General features: G+C 40.2%; 2 protein-coding genes across 12 annotated transcripts in view; both read right to left on the reverse strand.

Moving 5' to 3' along the window:
* The window catches only part of STRN (striatin), a 73,741-nt gene extending 73,546 nt beyond the window's left edge, over positions 1–195 (reverse strand). For 3 of the 4 annotated variants that reach the window (XM_026081173.1, XM_026081172.1, XM_026081171.1), the window contains exon 1: positions 172–194. The gene's annotated coding sequence lies outside the window, so the exon portion shown is untranslated. Of the gene's footprint in view, positions 1–171 lie in introns of all 4 variants that reach the window. The other variant, XM_026081174.1, reaches the window with a different exon arrangement.
* A 3,541-nt stretch (positions 196–3,736) lies between these two features.
* Positions 3,737–18,283, reverse strand: part of HEATR5B (HEAT repeat containing 5B) — a 60,951-nt gene continuing 46,404 nt past the window's right edge. For 6 of the 8 annotated variants that reach the window (XM_026081176.1, XM_026081178.1, XM_026081177.1 and 3 more), the window contains 6 exons: positions 18,033–18,177; positions 14,330–14,599; positions 12,014–12,238; positions 9,430–9,581; positions 6,221–6,434; positions 3,737–4,686 (listed from right to left, as the gene is read on the reverse strand). In XM_026081176.1, the coding sequence (XP_025936961.1) occupies positions 4,382–4,686; positions 6,221–6,434; positions 9,430–9,581; positions 12,014–12,238; positions 14,330–14,599; positions 18,033–18,177 (1,311 nt within the window). In that variant the 3' untranslated portion in view covers positions 3,737–4,381. Of the gene's footprint in view, positions 4,687–6,220; positions 6,435–9,429; positions 10,191–12,013; positions 12,239–14,329; positions 14,600–18,032; positions 18,178–18,283 lie in introns of those variants that run through there. The other 2 variants (XR_003255953.1, XM_026081181.1) reach the window with 2 other exon arrangements.

Consider the following 18,283-nt stretch of genomic DNA (forward strand, 5'->3'; position numbering starts at 1 on the left):
AGCAGCAGCGCGTTGTTGTTGTTGTTGTTGCTGAAGAAAACGCCGGGCCCCGCTTGCTCGTCCATGGCCGGTCGGGTCGGGTCTGCCTCGCTCCCCGCCGCCGCCGCCGCCGCCCCCTCCCCGCGAGCCGCCGCCACCCGCACCCAGCCGCGTCCCGGCAGCAGCAACAACCTGGGCGCGTCCCGCCCGCCGTCACCGCCTGACAGCCGCCCCCGCCGGCTGCTACGGGGGCCCGGCGGGGACAATCCCAGAGAGCGATTCGCTCCGGCCCGGCCCGCAGCACTCCGGGAAGTGTAGTTCCGCCGGGCGGCGGGGCGCGCTGCAGGGCGAGGAGGGCAGAGGCGGGGAAATGTCCGTTTTCTCCTCCGCCCTGCCCTTATTTCGAAGAATGACCTTAAAGGAAGCGAGTCTCATGCCCCTGAAGTGCCATCCTGAGGTCAGGGAGCAGCAAGCCACGGTAGCCTGGCAGGGGCAGCTGGAAATCCCCCCACGTGGCCTGATGCCACCTCAGGCCCCCGCACCCTGCGGCCGCCTCGGCCCCGCACAGCAGCTCGCGCCCTGCAAGGCCGCTGCAGGAAGAGKGACGGAGAGCTGCGAGGAGCAGGGAGGGTGCAGGGCCCTCCCCCACGGATTAATAATAATCTCCCTCTCCAAGGAGGATTTAAAGGGCTTTGGCATGCTCGTGGCACACCCATGGGGTGTAAAGGACAGGCATCTCGTGCACCCACACTCGGTCTGCAGCAAGGCAATGTCTTCTCAGAGCAGCTCCACAAAAGCTATGTCAAGTCCTGCACTTTCAACTCCTGTCTCTGATCCTTTCTTTTTTTGGTGATGTTCTGAGTATTGCTCTGTCCAAAATACTTTGAACTATAAATCCATCCCAGGACTACAGCGATTTCTTGAACATCTTAAGAAATAATGAGAAAGAGGACCAGAACATTTTTCAGGAACTACCACACTGCCTTTTCCGAGAGGAAAGAGAAAACATAACTTTCCAAGACCAGGGGCAAAGCCCTGGTTCAAGGAGGGAAAAGACTACAAGGAAAAGTGAGCATCCTTCAACATCACGGCTGTCAGAGGCATTGCTTTCTCACACCTCTCCCAAGGATGCAAGAAGACTCAAAGTCAGGCTTGCTTTCTGTGCTACGTACATATTACCAAGAGAGGCTTGCTAAAGAGAGACAAAACACAACACTACCAACAGGCCTCACAGCTGGGTTAAGCGCTAGCACCACACTGTCCTCTCCACTTGAACGTAAACAGGTGTAAAAGATCAAATGAGGCCACTGAGAGTGCTGCATGTAATAGGATCACTGACTACAGAGCCGCGACGTACCCGGGCATGCTCATGTGATAGTGGCGCGTGAGGTACTGAGAGAGCGCCCCAGCACCCTGCGCTGCACCCTGCACACCCAGGAGTGCTTCTCTGCTTACTCAAGCAGCACTTCCTGTTTCTTTCTAGCTACTCTGAAATCGTACTTGTCCGCTTCTTAACCCAGCCTGAAGAAATAACAGTTGTCTCGAGGATGATCCCTCTGCATTTTTAAGCAGAAGAAAAAATAATTGATGAAGCTTAGGGAAAGAAAAAAAAAGATCGAGAACAGAAGTAAACCATCACAGCACAGAACAGGGAATGCAATCTGGGGGAAACGCAGTAGAGAAGCATGGTAGAACAACGAGGCTCATTAAGAAAGGAAGGAAATAGTGGGGAGAGAAGAGGAAAGACTTCAAAGGGAAACAAAAAATTAGCTTCACGAAAAAACACACTAAAAAGGCCAAAGAAAAACATTAAAAGGAGGGGACAAAAGAGAAGGAAGAACAAAAAGCACTACAGGCATTTCACATTATTTTTTTTTTTAATCAAATGAAGTTTTATGCCAAAATATTATGTAAAACCACACAGTTATATTTTTAGTGTCCAGAGCAAGGAAAGCAAATGCAGACTAGAAACCTGAGAAGCCTGAATACAAATGAAAGTCTAGCACTTTATATACTGTCACACAGTATACAAAAAAGAAAACCCCTCCCTTCGCTATCCCTCTACATCTATCTAGTCCTATTTTCCCTTCCACTAACATTTTTACTACTTTTCTACCAAATTCTTAGTTATGCTCAACTGATACACTTACTCACTTCCTTTCTCCCCCCAACCCCCAACTAAATTTTCAGCCATCTTGTAAACTAGAGTCAAACCAGAACATGAAAGTGCTGGGACACAAAATTAAGGTAAATAAAGCTGAACTGATCATAGACAAAAAGTCTACAACAAACATTCAAGAGTCACCAGTTACTAGACTACCGAGGGGGGGAAAAAAAATCTGAGAAAGGTCATGAGGTGTTTTTTTCCGTTTTACTTGCAAAAATCTTTGTGTTCAACTTTATATCTAGAAAAAGTTTCCCTGATACTTCAACTGAACTTTCTCTCAAACACTGAACAGGTTTGGAACTTCTGAGCAAAACAGCTTTGTAATGTTTGTTTTGAAACAGTTATTAGGAAGTAAAACATTTTAATCAATTCCTACTACAGAGAAGAAAAGTGAATATTGAAATTACCTTCCTCCTTGTGTATTGCATACTATTTTTGCTGCTGCATGTATCTTTAGTCCAGTAGGAGAGTGGAACAAGACTGGAAAGCTGATTCACATGTTTATGAAAATGATTTGAGAGATTAGTGTTTCCACCACTGTTCACCTCACTTTAATACTAGAAGATTTGCTGTGAAATAAAAGCTTTTCTAGTTATTTGTATGAGAAACATTTTGCACACATCAAATGTGATAGGGCAGAAGGGCACCATCTTGCATGCTTTGCGTAAGTACCCAAAGGGCAATACAAAGCTCCTACGGGAAATGAGACTTAGAGGCAAGTAACTACGCAAAAATGATCATCTACCAATATTGCAACCAATATGATTTAAAATCATATTCAATTCTAATTACTATCCCTTTGTTGTATTTGGACTGAAGTAGAAACTTCTAAAACATACATAGTTTTTACCCTGTTATACACATATCCAGAAAAGCATCAGAGATGAAACCTAACTGTACCATACAGTCCTATCCTAGGCTTCTAGTTATGTGGCCTGTCACTATAAAACAAAGATGTATAGAAAGATCTCTGTGGCAGTCTAGAAATTTGACAACAGTGTCTAAAAAACCTCTGTATGTTAAGTCTTGTATACGCAAGAGAATACCCTTCCTTTTGGCAGAAGTATAGAACCATGTGAGGTCTGGCAGAAGACAGACATGACCCAATGGGAGCCACTGGCTCTGTGTTAAAAGGTTAACACAGCACTTGAACTCTCCTTTGAGCTCCAAAATCCCCAAATCAACCAAACTCACTCACATGTGAAGGGAGCCAAGTACTTTTCAAAAAAGAAAATCCTGGCAATGGAAGGAAAAACTGGAGTTGCCTGGCTCACACTTGTGTTCTGCTCCCCTATTTTCAGTAGAGATGCAAAGGAGTCAAGTCATTTGGCTCTGCAAACTTTATCAAGGACTGGAGATTAGATACAGCCAATGGGACTAAGTATTGCAGGAAGAAGCAAGTATCTAGGAATCCAGGCAAAGAGCAGAGCACGGAACCACCATATTTAACTAGTGTCTGGCAGAATAGGAAGACTGCTAACCCATGACAGCTATGGCTACTAAAATTAAGATAGCAGGCAGTCCCCTTTGCAAACTCAATTTCCAATATGTTTTTTTTTTTTTCTAATTTATCTTAGAAGAGATAGGGAGTAAGATTCTTTGAACCCTTTATTAATTTTCAAGCATGGAAATGGACCTGAAAGAAAGAGATACACCACATAAATAAGGACATCTCATTATAACAGCATGCTTGAAAAAGAATGAAAACTTTCAATTCTGTTGTTCTTTTTTTCATGCAAGCTGAAATGATCTACAAGGTATGACAAGCCCTTACCCTAGTTTGTTTTTAAAAGGAAGAAGTGCATACTTCTACACTTGAAATTCCCCGTGATATACGGTAAGTACTGCATAACAGGCTCTCCTCCCTCCACCCCCCACTGTGTTAGTGTGCTGGCACAATGGTAGGATAACATTTCTAGATTGCAAAAACCACTCAAAAAGGTTCAGGGTAGTTTTTAAAAAATAAAAAAAATAATTTAGTAAGATAGAGAATACTTTTTTGGTGGATATTTATAACACAAATTCATAAATATGATCACATTCAATTTCTTAAAAATCTATACAAATACTAGCAACACCACTTCCTTGTAATGCACAGATTTCAAATAATTACACAAGCTCCATTAGACAGCCTTTCACATACAAATTACACAAAATTACAGACATATGCAGTAACACATCAGGAATAATGTAAAGCTTCTGACTATTTAATGGTCCAAAAATAATAAAAGTAATTCAAAAAAAGCTAGTTTTAAGTTTAATTGTTGGGGTGGAATGTACTGTGGGTGGTGGTTGCCTAGCAGCTGCTTTTGCTTTGCTGGCCTGACTCGCTCGGACTGCAGTTTCTAGACGTGTTTTTAATTCAGGAGCAGCTCCCATTACTGTCTTGAAAGCATGTGGGTAAAGTGGACCAATGTGCATTAGATTCTGAAGTGCAAACTCATGAAGATCCTTAGATGCTGTGGATGCAGAAGCAAAGGCATTTTCATTCAGTAAATAGGAGATCAGAGTGGGAACCAGAAGGGCAAGCAACTGGACTCCTAAAAGTGAAAGGAAAACACAACATAACCACCATATTAGAAAAAGGAACAAAATAAAATGAATTGTATCAGTTAGTAGTCTGCTAAYGGTAGTTTTATTTCCAGGGCTGGCAAACACACACTGTAATTACAAATGACCAAATCAAAAACATTTAAAATGAAGATGGTTTCTTCTCCTTGGGTCACTCAATCAGGATAGCATTTCAGACTTTTTCCTATTGTTCATCACAGTTATTTTGTTCCTGACAGCTCTTCAGAGATGTCTTTGCACAAACGGATTACAGATCATTGCTAACAGATCTCAAAATGTAGACTGCCTAGCACACTAAAGGATTTTAAAACCCTTCTCAGACAGAAAAATTATTCAGCTGAATGTGAAAAGTAGTTCTCCCAATGAGCATAACAGAACCTCTATTAGTATGCAACGGTTTACTAAAAATCCAGGGACAGTTATCTGCTGTATCACTCCATCTTGGAAGTTCCCCATCTAAAAAACTGATGATGCAACTGCACTTGAGCTAGCAACACCTAATGAGGCCAGAGCCCAAAACAGCACAGGTATAAAAAGAGTATGTTTAGAATAARAAAAACAACTAACCTTAAGCAACAGTGCTAATTTTTGAATCCAGCAAGGAATGTCTTTGAAACATGTAACATGTTAATCAGTAAATTTTAAGCTCAAAGAGATTTAACATTTACGGCAACTCATTTATTTCAAATCTTGTTGATTATCAGAATATTAACATTTTTCCCCTAAAGGTTTTGACCAAATTTATGTACTCATGTAATAGGGTGATTGACTCCAGCCAATATTAACAAATCAGATGTTTTGTTTCCTCATACATTGCAGTTAGTCCCTCATTCTATATGTGTTTGAAACAACTATGCCAAAAAGAACAGCACTTAAGAAAACATAAATTTAGTGTTTTATCATCAATGCAGAGAAAGACATTGGGGGGGGGGGGGAACTGGCATTATTTTTACCTTTAACTTAATCAACATTTGAATCAAAGTGTCTGCAGAATCAATCCTTAAATGATGCATTCTTTGAGTTATTCTATAACTAAACTGTGTTCTATTCTGTTGCAAATAGAAGGCTCCATCTAGGATCTAGATACTCCAACCAGTAAAACTCAGTTTCTTGGGCTTTTTGGATATACTTTGCTGACAGAGATGATAGAGACAACCCGATAAAATAGTGATGAATCTGCTAAAATGAACAGAAGTTAGTAATGGGAAAAAGTAAATTTAACAGGTATGAACAACTCATCCAAGCACAAGAAAACATCACTACTGCAGTTCATGTTTTTAAGTTTTTCTTTGCAACTACAATAAATTTGAATGCTACAGCACATCATACCACATATGTTTTACTAGTCCATGCATACAAAAGTTCTAGTAATGCAAATGCAAAAGAATGTTGCATAGATGTCACCTATTTGTGAACATGCCATCAAGTTCCTAACTGCAGTATCTCTAGTGTTCGATATTTTATTTCAGAATTACAGGTGCTTTAAAGAAACGAAATACTTACTATTCTGCTCCTCACCAAGGGCAACCAATGTTTCAAGAACTTTAATTCCTTCCTGCACTGCTAACAGCTCCATGCTGTTGTTTGGACGGTTCCTTTCCACAGCTTTCAACTTCTCGACCATTATAGGAGCCAGTGAATGGATGTATGGAGTTGACAGGGCACGATTGGTATGTTGGAATACAGAAAGCAGAAGCTGATAGCACTTGGCTTGAACCTAATCAAATCAAGATAGATACATTGTCCTGAAAGTTATTTGTTAACTGAGGGAATTCTAATCAAATCCACTATCTATGTTTGTAAGTGAGATACAGGTGATACAAAAAAAGACTAAAGGGGAAGAAAACACACTGAGCAAGAAGAAAGCAGCAATGCAAGACAGTTTATCTGCTAAAATAGCGTTAGCTCAGTTTTCAATACAAGAAAGGGAGGCCAGTTAGAAAGAACATGCAGGGACAAGGTGCCAGTAGCTATATGAACCTGGAGGAAAGAAAGGAAGTTAATGACATACAACTCAGTCACACAGCTCCACAGAGAACTAGAGCTTTAAGTCTCAGAGCTACCAGTATCAATACTGGAAGTATCTGCAAAATCATGAAATGCTATTCCAACTAGAAGGGTGAAGCAGTCCATAAAAAGGACTCGGACCAGATTTAAGTGACCTTGTTGCTCTAGCATTGGTCAAAACTGCTGCCAAAAGCAGCAGGCCTGTCTGTCCTTCTTTTTAATTCTCCCTCTTGTGCTCGTAGTAGTATAGGAGTATATGCATAGTCATACAGTGATCTGGATCACAGAGCCCCCTCCTTTCCTTCCTTTTTTTTTTCCTCCCCCTTTTCACTGAAATCAGGGAATAAAGTTAATGCTTGTGAAAATGACTCACCGATAATCTTGTTTAGAAGAACTTATGAATGGATTTGATTTGGATTAAACAAAAAAAAAAACCCTTCCTCCAAAATGCCCCACAAATAACCCAGAACACTTGACAATGTACAGCCCCAACAAATACCAGGACAAAATGCTGCATGTTTGTAAACTGCACTCCAACCAAAACAGGCTGAGTTACCAAGCATGTTCTGAACAGGAACATATTAGAGGAAGTATTATTGGACACAACGATCTGTGAGGAGATCTGAGGGTGACTAAAACCATATATATAAATAAATTAAAGAAATAATATTACCTTGTAATAAGGTATTACAAGCTATGCAGTTCAGTTTGCTGTTAATTCCCTATTATAACACTGCAAGTGCTCTGTACAGTTCAATGTTTAAGGCCTGAAGTAATAACACTTCTAATACTTTTTCTATACTTTCTAACAGAGCTCCATGGCAGAACTTTTTCTCCTAGTGTCTTAGCATCACCTTTGATCTGTTTCAACAAGTTACTTCTATACCTCTCCACACTTCTCCAAATCATTCTTTTCCCTTTCTTTACCTTCTCTCATTAGGTCTTAAAATGTACAATAGCCTTTGAAATAAAAAGTAAAATCTGTTTTCTTACATGCATTCAGAGGTTTTAATTCAAAAAATATTTTTAAGACTGTATCTGACAGCAGAATATCATTCAGGCTTCATTTTATGCATGCTAATATTTTGACTAGTCTACATTCACAGAAGTCTACAACAAAAACTCTTGTGAGATAAAAAAACAGGGTTTCTTTAGAGTCTATAAGGCACACACTCCTGTAAAACTTATCCATTAAAGATTTAGAGACAAGGGTGCCTCAGCTGAGAGCCTATGGCTCTAGAAATCACTTCTGTTGTAGGGGCAAAATGAACCTGCGTTCGCCAGCCTTCAGGATACACTGTATAGCATATTTAACCTTTCAGGCTTTTGTTGCAGATCGTCACAGTTTCAAACATACTCCTGTTATTTCTTATGAGGCAGTAATATTTCTTTAAGATTCTTTTTCCATAATCAGTTCAATATGCAGTGTTTTCATCACAAACAGGTATCTAGCTACTGGCCCCAATACATGTGTTTTATATTTTAAAAAATAAGATAAAACAAACCAGTATCACAGACTATGTTCTGCACATCAGGGAGCAAAGAAGAGTGGACACAGTCTGGCTGCTATCAAAGCATTCTCTGTGAATTACAAAAATAGTGCCAAGCTCCAGCTCACTGACAGCTTTCCAGCCGGGTGGACAAAGTGACAAAGTAGTGCTTCTGTGTCCTTCTACTGTAAGATTGTAAGCGCTGTTTGTGTGTTTATACAGAGCCGAGACAGAATAAGATGTAAAAGCTTCTGTTTGATACACCTGACACTTCTGTTCATGCACTAAAATCTTAAAAGCAGCTTTCCACCATAAATTAGGCTTCAGCAAAGAACTGAGCTTTACGCCCATGCTGGAGGAAGTCAGCCTGCTGCAGAGAAGAATTCTCAGTCTAAACAGGATTCCAAATGCCTCAATGTGATCCTAAATACGTCAGCATTTTCTGCATATTTTTCTTCTGAGGAATCTCTGCAGTGGTTGCTTGTGGAAACGCTAGATTTTTTTTAGCTCACACCTGCAGATTTGTATATCCATTCAAACAAATGGATTTATACATGGCTGGAACAATTAAGCATAACCATATAGTACATTAGCCTGCTTGAGCAAAGTCAGGCTGCAACTTTTTAGTTTCTCTCTTTAGTGAGGAATTAATTCAGAAGATAATTCATGAAAACAAACCAAAGGACAGAAGTGAAATCACGAGACAGATGATTCATAACCTGTAAAGGTTCTAATGGAGACCACAGAATTGAATTTTTGCATTGGTTTCAAACAGGATTTTGTACCAACACATAAAACAAGCACAGGTTTTGCACAAACAAAGTTCATCAGGAATTTGGGCTGTAACTTTATCTGCAGAAAAACAAGTTTAGCCTGTATTATAAAAAGCCATAATTAATGCAGAAATGTCACCATTCTTTGGTAACCAAATTTCACATATTAACAAAGATACAGTTTTTCTTTTAAAAAGACTGTGAGTCAAGAGTCTGGCACAAGGCCATGAGCAGACATTACACAGAAGCACCTAGTCGCTTTGTTTTATCTGTTCATTAAACATTTCTATAATGTACTGTTGAAAAACCTAGTTATTTGGACAAGCAGTAGCTGATTAGTCTCTGAAGAAAAGAAATAACAAAATTCAGGGAACACAGTAAATATATCACAATTACTTTTTCTCAGGCACATATCATTCACACTCCTTTATCATAAGCTTACCCAAGGATCACAGGAATTTAATGCATTTTTAAATCTGTTCATACATCCATTTTGTAAAGACTGTACTCCAATTATTTCACTGCTTGCCGACCAGAGAAAGAGAGCAATAGCAGTAAGTATGCTTACTTCATCAAGAATTGGTTTAGAGGCTTCTGAAAAACAAAAACAAGCTGTTAGCTTACTCTGAAAAAAGTTTAAATGTTTTTAGTAAATTCCAGTGAAAAGAGATAAATTCACAAACAGGAAATAAATTTACTTGAAATGACTTGCAGCTGCATACAAATAAGCATAYACTCATCACCAAGTCACTTAATGACTGACTGACAATTTAAGGCTGAGTAATTTTATTCTAATAGTTATTTATTTGTTTTAACAAAGTGAGTCAAACTTTCTGAAACTTAAATATCAAGCCAAAACATCATCAACACTTTCTCTAACCAAGTCATATTTTTGTTTTCAGTGTGTGAACAATAGGAAAAAAGGCGTATTTTTAAAATCTTTTGCCTATTAAAAATATACATTGTATTTTTTTAAAATCTCTTCAGTTTATACAGCAGAATAAGAGATTGAAATCTAACATGGCAACAGTTTTCACTTAGGATGAGGTTTCACATAACAGACAAGCTGATCCAACARCTAACCACCACGAAAACGTGCAGTCCTGCTTTAACCATCCCTCCTTTTCAAACTTATCTGCATTTGCCTGTGCCATCCTTCTTTTCTTTGCACCAGCTCTGTCTTCCTGGATCTCATTCATGAAGCTACACCAACACAAAAAACAAATTAAGTAGTTTTCTGCTGGTTTTGTTGCCCAGATTGATTCTGCTCTCCCTTGCGAGTCAAAGCAAAGAAACAGCAGCAATATACAGCCAGCAGCAGGAAAAACAGCATGACTTCCCTTTATAGGTGTCAGCTAGTCATTAGATTGGCTTAGCCATGATGTGAAAACTCACTTCAGATATGACCCCAAGCATTTTAGGTGACAAAGCACATGCAGTACATCTTGCTTAGATTCTTTTCTATGTGTTATGTCCCACTCTACAGAAGATTCGAGAGAAAAAGGCAGATACGTGCTCTTGAAAGGTAATGAAAAAGATTTCTGAAGTCTACAAAATGCCTAAATAAAGGCAGTAATGTTTCTGGAAAGAGGCTGGGAGACCTTTATGATAACAGAAGTTTGGAAAACAAGAGCTGATGTGACAGATCAAATTAGAATTTTGACTTGGATAACACAAATCCACTGATCCTTCCCCTTCACACATTTTCAGGATTGTCTGCAATTACCTACTCGCTCCCTATATCTCACATGAGTAACTCCATTCAAGCCCCTCTTGAATCTGTATAAATGGCTACTGGGGGATGTAATGGGAAGTTTTTGGCTGAACTACTATTATGCAAATGACAAKCCTTTCTGTCTCTCTTTTGTTAACTATACCACTGAGACTGTACAGCTTTTTTGCTTTTCCAGTACGAGGCAAAGTATGAAAGTGAACCAAGAGAAGCAGCCTGTAGTTCTCCAAAGAGACACAGCAGACATCCTGCTGGTGGGTAAGAGATTTTTGGCATGGGTAGGGTTTTTTTTCCACCGTTGAAACCTTGTAACAGTATTGTGAATATCCTACTCCAGCAAGAGCCTTGCCACAATTATCCCTTGCTGTTTTCACACTCATTCACTTTAATACTCACTGTCATGAAGACTATATGAATCCTGTCAGCAAACACTTAAAGATACACTGATTGAATTAAACCTCAAGAAAAATGGCAATGTATTGAACTGATGTACCATACTGAACAATTACAGCTTCAGTTAAGAGATCAGTTCCTTTACAAACACTGTTTTGGCAACTAAAATCTCCTTCCCTCTAAGCTAGCAGGTAATTCTGTGGAAAGAGGAAAGAAGGGCTAGAACCGATAGTTTGTTCTGGCCTTGCCAAGAGGTCTGCAGTTTCCAGTAGCCATGGAAATTGTGACATGGTCTAGGAAGTGAAATGATTTCTGCCTGGAACTCATACAGATTTTATTGAGACGTTCAGCAGATGTCAGAAAGACTGATCGATATCAGAGGGTAGATTCCCAAGTTCCAGAAACAAGTCACTATCTGAAACTATGAAGATGGATAAGGTCTACCTAAGGAAAATTTAGAGAAGGAGGAATAATTACATCTCAACAGGATTCAAAATGAGAGGGAAAAGTCTGAACTAATACAGAATAGCTTGAGATAGTGACCTTAGAGAGAAAGGCTGAATGAGTTGCAAAAGGCAAAATTTCAAACAGGTGGTTATGATCAATATTGTCAAAAAATACAGGCAAAGAAGCATAAATCTGGAATGGTAATTCTTGAGATAAAACCATATTTTCTCAAAGTCAACATTGTGCTTGTCCTCAACACAGCCGATTAAGTGCACAGAGTTGTGTGCGCTCAGGTCTTCCTTCCACTTCTGTTTTACAAGCAATTCATCACTGCTTTTAATCTCCAACCTTTAGACATGCAGCCTATTAAATTATAGAGACAACACTTTCCTTTTCACTAAAGTAAAACCCAGCTCTCTCTAATTTTACTTTCCCAAACTGGGAAACTGCTTACCAGGTTGAGAGTATTCCAGGATAGATGCCAGAGTGCTGCGGATAAGACCTGTCCATTGCTTTTGAGTTTCATCAGTCTTGACTGTTGGAAGAGTAACAATAGTTTTTATCCCTTGAAGGGCTGCACTGACTGGAGGTGGGACCTGATTATCTGCTGATTTTACTGCTGTTTCTTTCAGTACTCTTGTAATCAAAAACAGGATAGTGGGTAGGATTGTCATACATCCTAGAACAAGACAAAGTACATTTTCTGAAGTTAATTCCAACAAGCATGGTGGATAACCTCTTTAGGTTATATATATCCCCAAAGGGATATATATGGCTAACAAAGGACACACTGAGATAAACGTAATTCAGCTAACAAGTGATATATGCAGTTCAATATTTTATCAACTAATTCATTTATCAGTATTAGTGAAGTATATTATAATCAGTCATACAAACCAACACTTAAAATCTTGCCATCAATTCAGGAATGATATTAAGCAGTTAAAGTTTTGCCCTATGTGGCACATGAAACATGGTATGATTTTGTCAAAGAGAGATTGGTTCAGCACTTTGGAGAAACTGCAAGACAACAGAATCAAGTCCTGTTCYCTAGTCCGTGACTAAGTCACAAACAAGTTCTGAGAAGTTACTACAGCATTGAGAAATGAGAGCTGAAATCAACAACTATCTGTATGTTTTGTGCGGCCAGTCCTGCAGGTGCAAGTTAGGCACAGATCAGGCAACTCAGGGAGTACTGGTGAAGTAACCTGTAACCTGACTTTAAACATATGGGAACTTTATTAGAATGAGCTTCAATAATGCATACAGACTTTTAGCACCTGTAGGACTAAAAGAAGGGTGCTGTTAGGTTTAGGTGCTTACTACCAATCTCAGCTCATTTCAGTCAGGTCGCTTTGCATGTCTAACTCAATCTTCTCCATGCCTCATTTTCCACATCCATGGTAACTCAAACCCCACTGTTTTCCTACTTCTGGGAATGTTTTGAGGATAAACACACTCAAGAGAATTGGAGAATCATTATGGTTGGAAGGGACAGCTGGAGATGTAGTTCAAATCCCTGGTGAAAACAGTTTCTCTAGATCAGATTGCCCAGGACCTTGTCCAACTTAGATCAAAAGATGCTCACGTGTAAAAGTAAGAAGAAGAAACAAAGAAACCACTCAGTCTCAGGAAGTGATTCACTCTCCTTGTTCAGTTCCCCTCACATGCAAATATCCAAAAACCACAAACATTTGTACATATACTATTCCCTATCCCTACAGCAATCAGCCATCTACATCTGGACGAGAAAGTACACAACTGTAACAGTCTCTTTAGACTTAGCTACTTTCACTGGTCATTCCCATGTGTTGGGAGTCACACCTTCATCCCATTCAACACAGAAGTAGTGTGGTTACTCTTCTTGCTCAAAATGAAGGAGAAAGAAAAGGGAACCAAGAATCAAATATAAAACAGAGCAGGACTCTAGAGCAGCTCAAAATTTGCTAAGTTTTAACAAGAACTGTAGGGCATGAATTGCTTGTTTGAAGAGAGTCTATGTGGTTTTCTAAGCATGATTTTGTCTAAATATGTTGTTTACCATGCATCTCACTAAGGGACCAACCTCCAGAATGTTTTATGTACATCAGTGAGTGAAACTTCCCAGAGATGCATGAGATGCACAACTCAAACAATTTGTTCCCTGAAAAGCAAAACAGCTTCCCATGCATTTGTGTCCTTTACCCCTGAACTCCACTCAGTGCAATCACCCTAGTTTACACACATCCTTTGTGACAGTCTCCCTGGGCAGAAGCAAACTCTATTTAGTTTAGAGTTACGTTTGGGATGACTGACAGCCAATGGCTGCAAAACAAAGCATACCATAGCTGAATTGTGCTAATCTTTTCCAGAACRGGATTCTCTTCTTCAACCAGCTGCTGCTTTTCATGAACTTCTCAATAATTCAATTATCTTTGATATGTATATCTTCTTTTACAATATGATTACAATTGACCAAAAGGTTTCAAAAATCATGAGAGGTAAAAATGGAGAAAAAAAAMCCCACAAAATCACAATGGCATACGTTGCATTTCTTTAGCAAACTTGGATAAAAGCAGAGCACACATGCAAACTTAAAACCATATAATTTTCTTTATGTTGGCTCACTAGAAAAGTTTGAGTTCTTAATTAAATGTAAACATCATTTTCAACAGATGACCTTTAAAGTAGTCTGTAATATATACTTATAGTCAGTTTGCTCTTAGCATTATATGCTCACTATACTTCCCCTAGAATAACCATTCATATGTATTTTGTTACACGACTTTACCTGCTGGAGAACATAGAGAAGGCAGGTCAGACAGTATTGTAACAGTGGCAGCCACAAGACGAGCACTTTCCTCAGAAAGATGAGATTTGGCAGAGTTGTGACTTGGAGAATCTGAAACTTTTGAACTTAGATGTGGCATGTGCCGTACTAGGATAAACATGAGCAGTTCCATGGCTGCAAAGACTAGAGATTTTCCAGGCACCAGACCACCACTTTCACCTCCCTCTCCTAAAGGAAGGCAGTTTTCTTTATCTTCAATGTCATCTTCATCTGAAAAAAAAAGGAAGGGAATGCCTGAGCAGGCAGTTCAAAAAGAAACATAAAAAACACTACATGAAACATTCTGCAAAAAGATAGAGCCATGAAAAAATGCTGCTTCACAGTTAAATATGACAACCATGGCTCATGTTAAAGTAAATGCTCCAGTTAGAATGACCTAAAGGAAYTTAAAATGCTTTAGAAGTATTGTGATTGCAACAGTACATTTTTAAAATCCATCTAGAACTAGAAAAAAGTAATACACGAAATAAAAATGCAGCAATTATTCTACTTTTTTCTTTTAAATCTAATGGCAAAAGTAACAGCAATGATTGCCAAATAAACAATCATGGCAATATTTCTTAATTTAATGGCTATAAACTAATGTTTCACCCTGCCAAAATCTTATTTCAGCCTAAGTTGATTATGTCATAAGAGAACAGAAAAGCACTGTAGGATTTTGTGTCCGGCCTCATGATTTCAGTGGGTTCAGTTCAAAAAGTCTCTCTTTTGAATGGCAGCTCAGCCAGCTGCAGTCTTTCCTTCTCCCACTAAACACTATCATTAAACAGCAACAGAGATTCAGAAGCTGGCCTGCACTATCCCTGTGGAGCCCCTATGAATTCAAATGATTGCTCTAGTGTTATCACATTAACTGACTTGAAAAATGCAACTTACTGGGCTTAATGGCATTAAACAATGCCATTAATTCACAAAAAGGAACAGAGCTCACATTTTTAGCTGCACTGACTCCTCAAGTTCCAGGAAAATCCTCTCCCTATTTTTATGTCGAAAATGGGTACAAGCTAACAATCTTTTTCTAACAGTATATTGTGCAAGACCAAGAAGGTAGTTTGCCTTAATAAGGTAAATATTCTTTGGGGTTTGCTTTGTTTCTTTCAGATAAAATAAACATAGCAGACCTAACCTAACCAGACATCAATAAACTGTTTGCCAGGTTGCCAGYTGAAAATAGTTTTCCCAGAGAAGATGGGTACATCCTACGTGAGACTGTTAAAGAAATGGTAAAGGAAAGATTAAATAAAAAGATGCTCTGTTAAAAGAAAGAGTTAGACATAACATCTGTCTTTTGCCATTCATTGGGAACCTTTCCTGAGCACCACAGCCTTTCAAAGACTGAGAGTAGCCTCAGCATGTCATCAGCCAGCTCCCTCAGATGCACCCCATCTGGTCCCAGGGTATGTCCAGCTTTTACCTAAGTAGCCCCAAACTCAATGCTCATCTACTATAGGGAGTAATTCTCTCCCCCAAACTCTGTCACTGGACAGAGAGAAATGGGAGGGCTAAGAACAGGCCTTAGCAGTGAAGACTGAGGCAAAGAAAGTATTGACTGCCTCAGTTTCTCCCATGAGCTAGGCCATCCACCCTATTCAGCAGCAGGCCCACATTTTCCTTGGTCTTTCTTTTACTGCTAACATACTTATAGAAGTCCTTCTTGCTACCTTTCACATCCATCATCAGTCTCAACTCCAGCCAAACTGTGGTTTTCTAAATTTCATCCCTCCATACTTGGGCAGTTTGTCCACACTTCCACCTTCTATACACTTCCTTGTCGCATTTGCACTCAGACAGGAGTTCCCAGTTCAGCCGAGCCAGCCTCCTGCCATGCCTTTTTGGCTTCCTGCACATTGTCATGAGCTGTTGTTTTTTTTCCTGTCCTTGAAGATGAACAATCTATCTTTCTTTGCTCTTCCAGGCAGCTTACCACAAGATCATCTGCAAGGTCCCTGAACAAGCCCAAGTCTGCAGAGCCCAGGGCTTTCAGTCTGCTACTTGCCTTCCTCACTTTCCTCAGGATCTTGAGCTCCACCATCTCGTGGTTGCTCCAGTGAAGGCTGCCATCAACCTTCACATCCCCAACCATTTCTTCTACACTGGTAAGTAGGAGATCCAGTGAGCACCTCCTTGCTCACTGTCCAATACTTGTATCAAAAACCTGTGCCTCCTACACTCCCTCCTGAAAACTTCAAATTGCTAGCATCCTGCAGTATTGCCCTTCCACCAGATGGTGGGATGATTAAAGTCTCTCATAAGTTTCCCAGGCCCTGCAACTGGAAGGCTTCTTCCAGTAGCTTTAAGATGGCTTCATGCACCTCCTCTTTTTGACTAAGCAATCTGCAGCAAACCAGAAGAGAGTTCCTGACCACTATCATCTCTACTTCCTCTTAGTGGTACCAGTCCTGACCTGTCAAAGAGGCATGGCTGGCCCAATTTCTTCCCCTGACAACTTGTTCCTTCTCTCCTCTTGCTGGGGCCCTAAGCTATTCTCCAGCCAAACATCTGGAGATGGAGAAAGCCTTTTGTTTCTGGAAGTCGTGAGCTTGCAACCTCCACCATCGTGGGTCATGGGAGTCTCATGCTCCCCCTATTCCAGCATAGCCTCTGGCTGTCCCTCCTACTGTGACATGTAGGATTTGGCTTGCTGCCCCTGCAGTATCCCTATGAAGAATGTGCTGTTCTCCCATTTGCCTTCCCTTACTGTCACACTACGAAGGTCACTGTCACGCTCGTCACTGACATTACACAGTCTGCTCACCTTTGTGTGCATTACCTTCACATCCCACAGGTGAGTCCACTGTCACCTCCAGCCCTGGCTGCAAGGACAAGCACCTGGAGGACAGTCACATCAGGAGTTTCACCTGAATCTCAAGCCAGGTCTCTGATTCATTAGACCTCTGATGTGCTAGAGGTGACTGCTACTGCTCAGACAGGGGACTGTGTCTTACCATATGTCACTGCCATCACTGTGCTGACTCTAGCAGTCTTGTACAGTCTTGAGCAGCACCTCTGGGCCCCATGAGCACTCCTTTCCAAGCCAACTGCCTTGCTCCTGTTTGCACACTCTGTTCCCAGAACTCCTGGTTGCTGACACTCCCTAAATGTCAGTTAAGTAAGAGGCTAGATGCAAGCCTGCTCCACTTCCCTGCAAGATCTTCTGGTTGGCAGGCAACTTTTCACACTGTCTTCTGGTTCCAGTAGCAGTTCACTCACCTCATGAATGCCAGTTCTGCCAAGGACACACTACAGGACCCTATATGTGGTGTTGAACCACTAAACTTCAGGGGAAAAAAAAGCAAATGGAATGCTAGGATGCTGTCAATAGAGAAATATTAATGAAACTGAGCAAGGTACTGGTAAGACCTTATTGGTTTGCTGGAGCATAGTTTTGGTCACCCATGTTCAAGAAAAATGAATTAAAACCATGACATGAAGAGAATGACTGTTAGGATGAACAGAAGAAGAAAAACTGCATCTTACAAGAGTTAAGAAATCAGCAGGTGAGATTATGAACATATCAAAAGGATCCGTGGAATACCCAGCAATTTTTTCCTCAGTGTACTCTAACACATCTTAATGCCTTTCCCGATATGAAAACCTGTTGCTTATTTACTCTGCAAAACAAGTTGTGTTTTCAAAGTCTTACTTAGGGTGTTCCTTTTTTCCTGCAAATAATCTTGAGCTGCTCTTACTATCTGCTGGACAACTCCTGTAACTAGTAGCTGGACTGAAGGAGGATCCCATGTCAGGAGGAGTCGGTGAAGCACGCTCAAGAGTTCAACACCAAGGAGCTACAGTAAAACAAAATACATATAAAAAAATGAATTGGGACTTAACAATTCCTAATGTTGCTTGCTTATGATAAGCAAATGCTTTTCTAACATAAAAATAATTACA

This window comes from Apteryx rowi, unplaced genomic scaffold, assembly GCF_003343035.1.
Source record: "Apteryx rowi isolate R43461 unplaced genomic scaffold, aptRow1 scaffold_54, whole genome shotgun sequence".
In the NCBI taxonomy this organism is placed as follows: domain Eukaryota; kingdom Metazoa; phylum Chordata; class Aves; order Apterygiformes; family Apterygidae; genus Apteryx; species Apteryx rowi.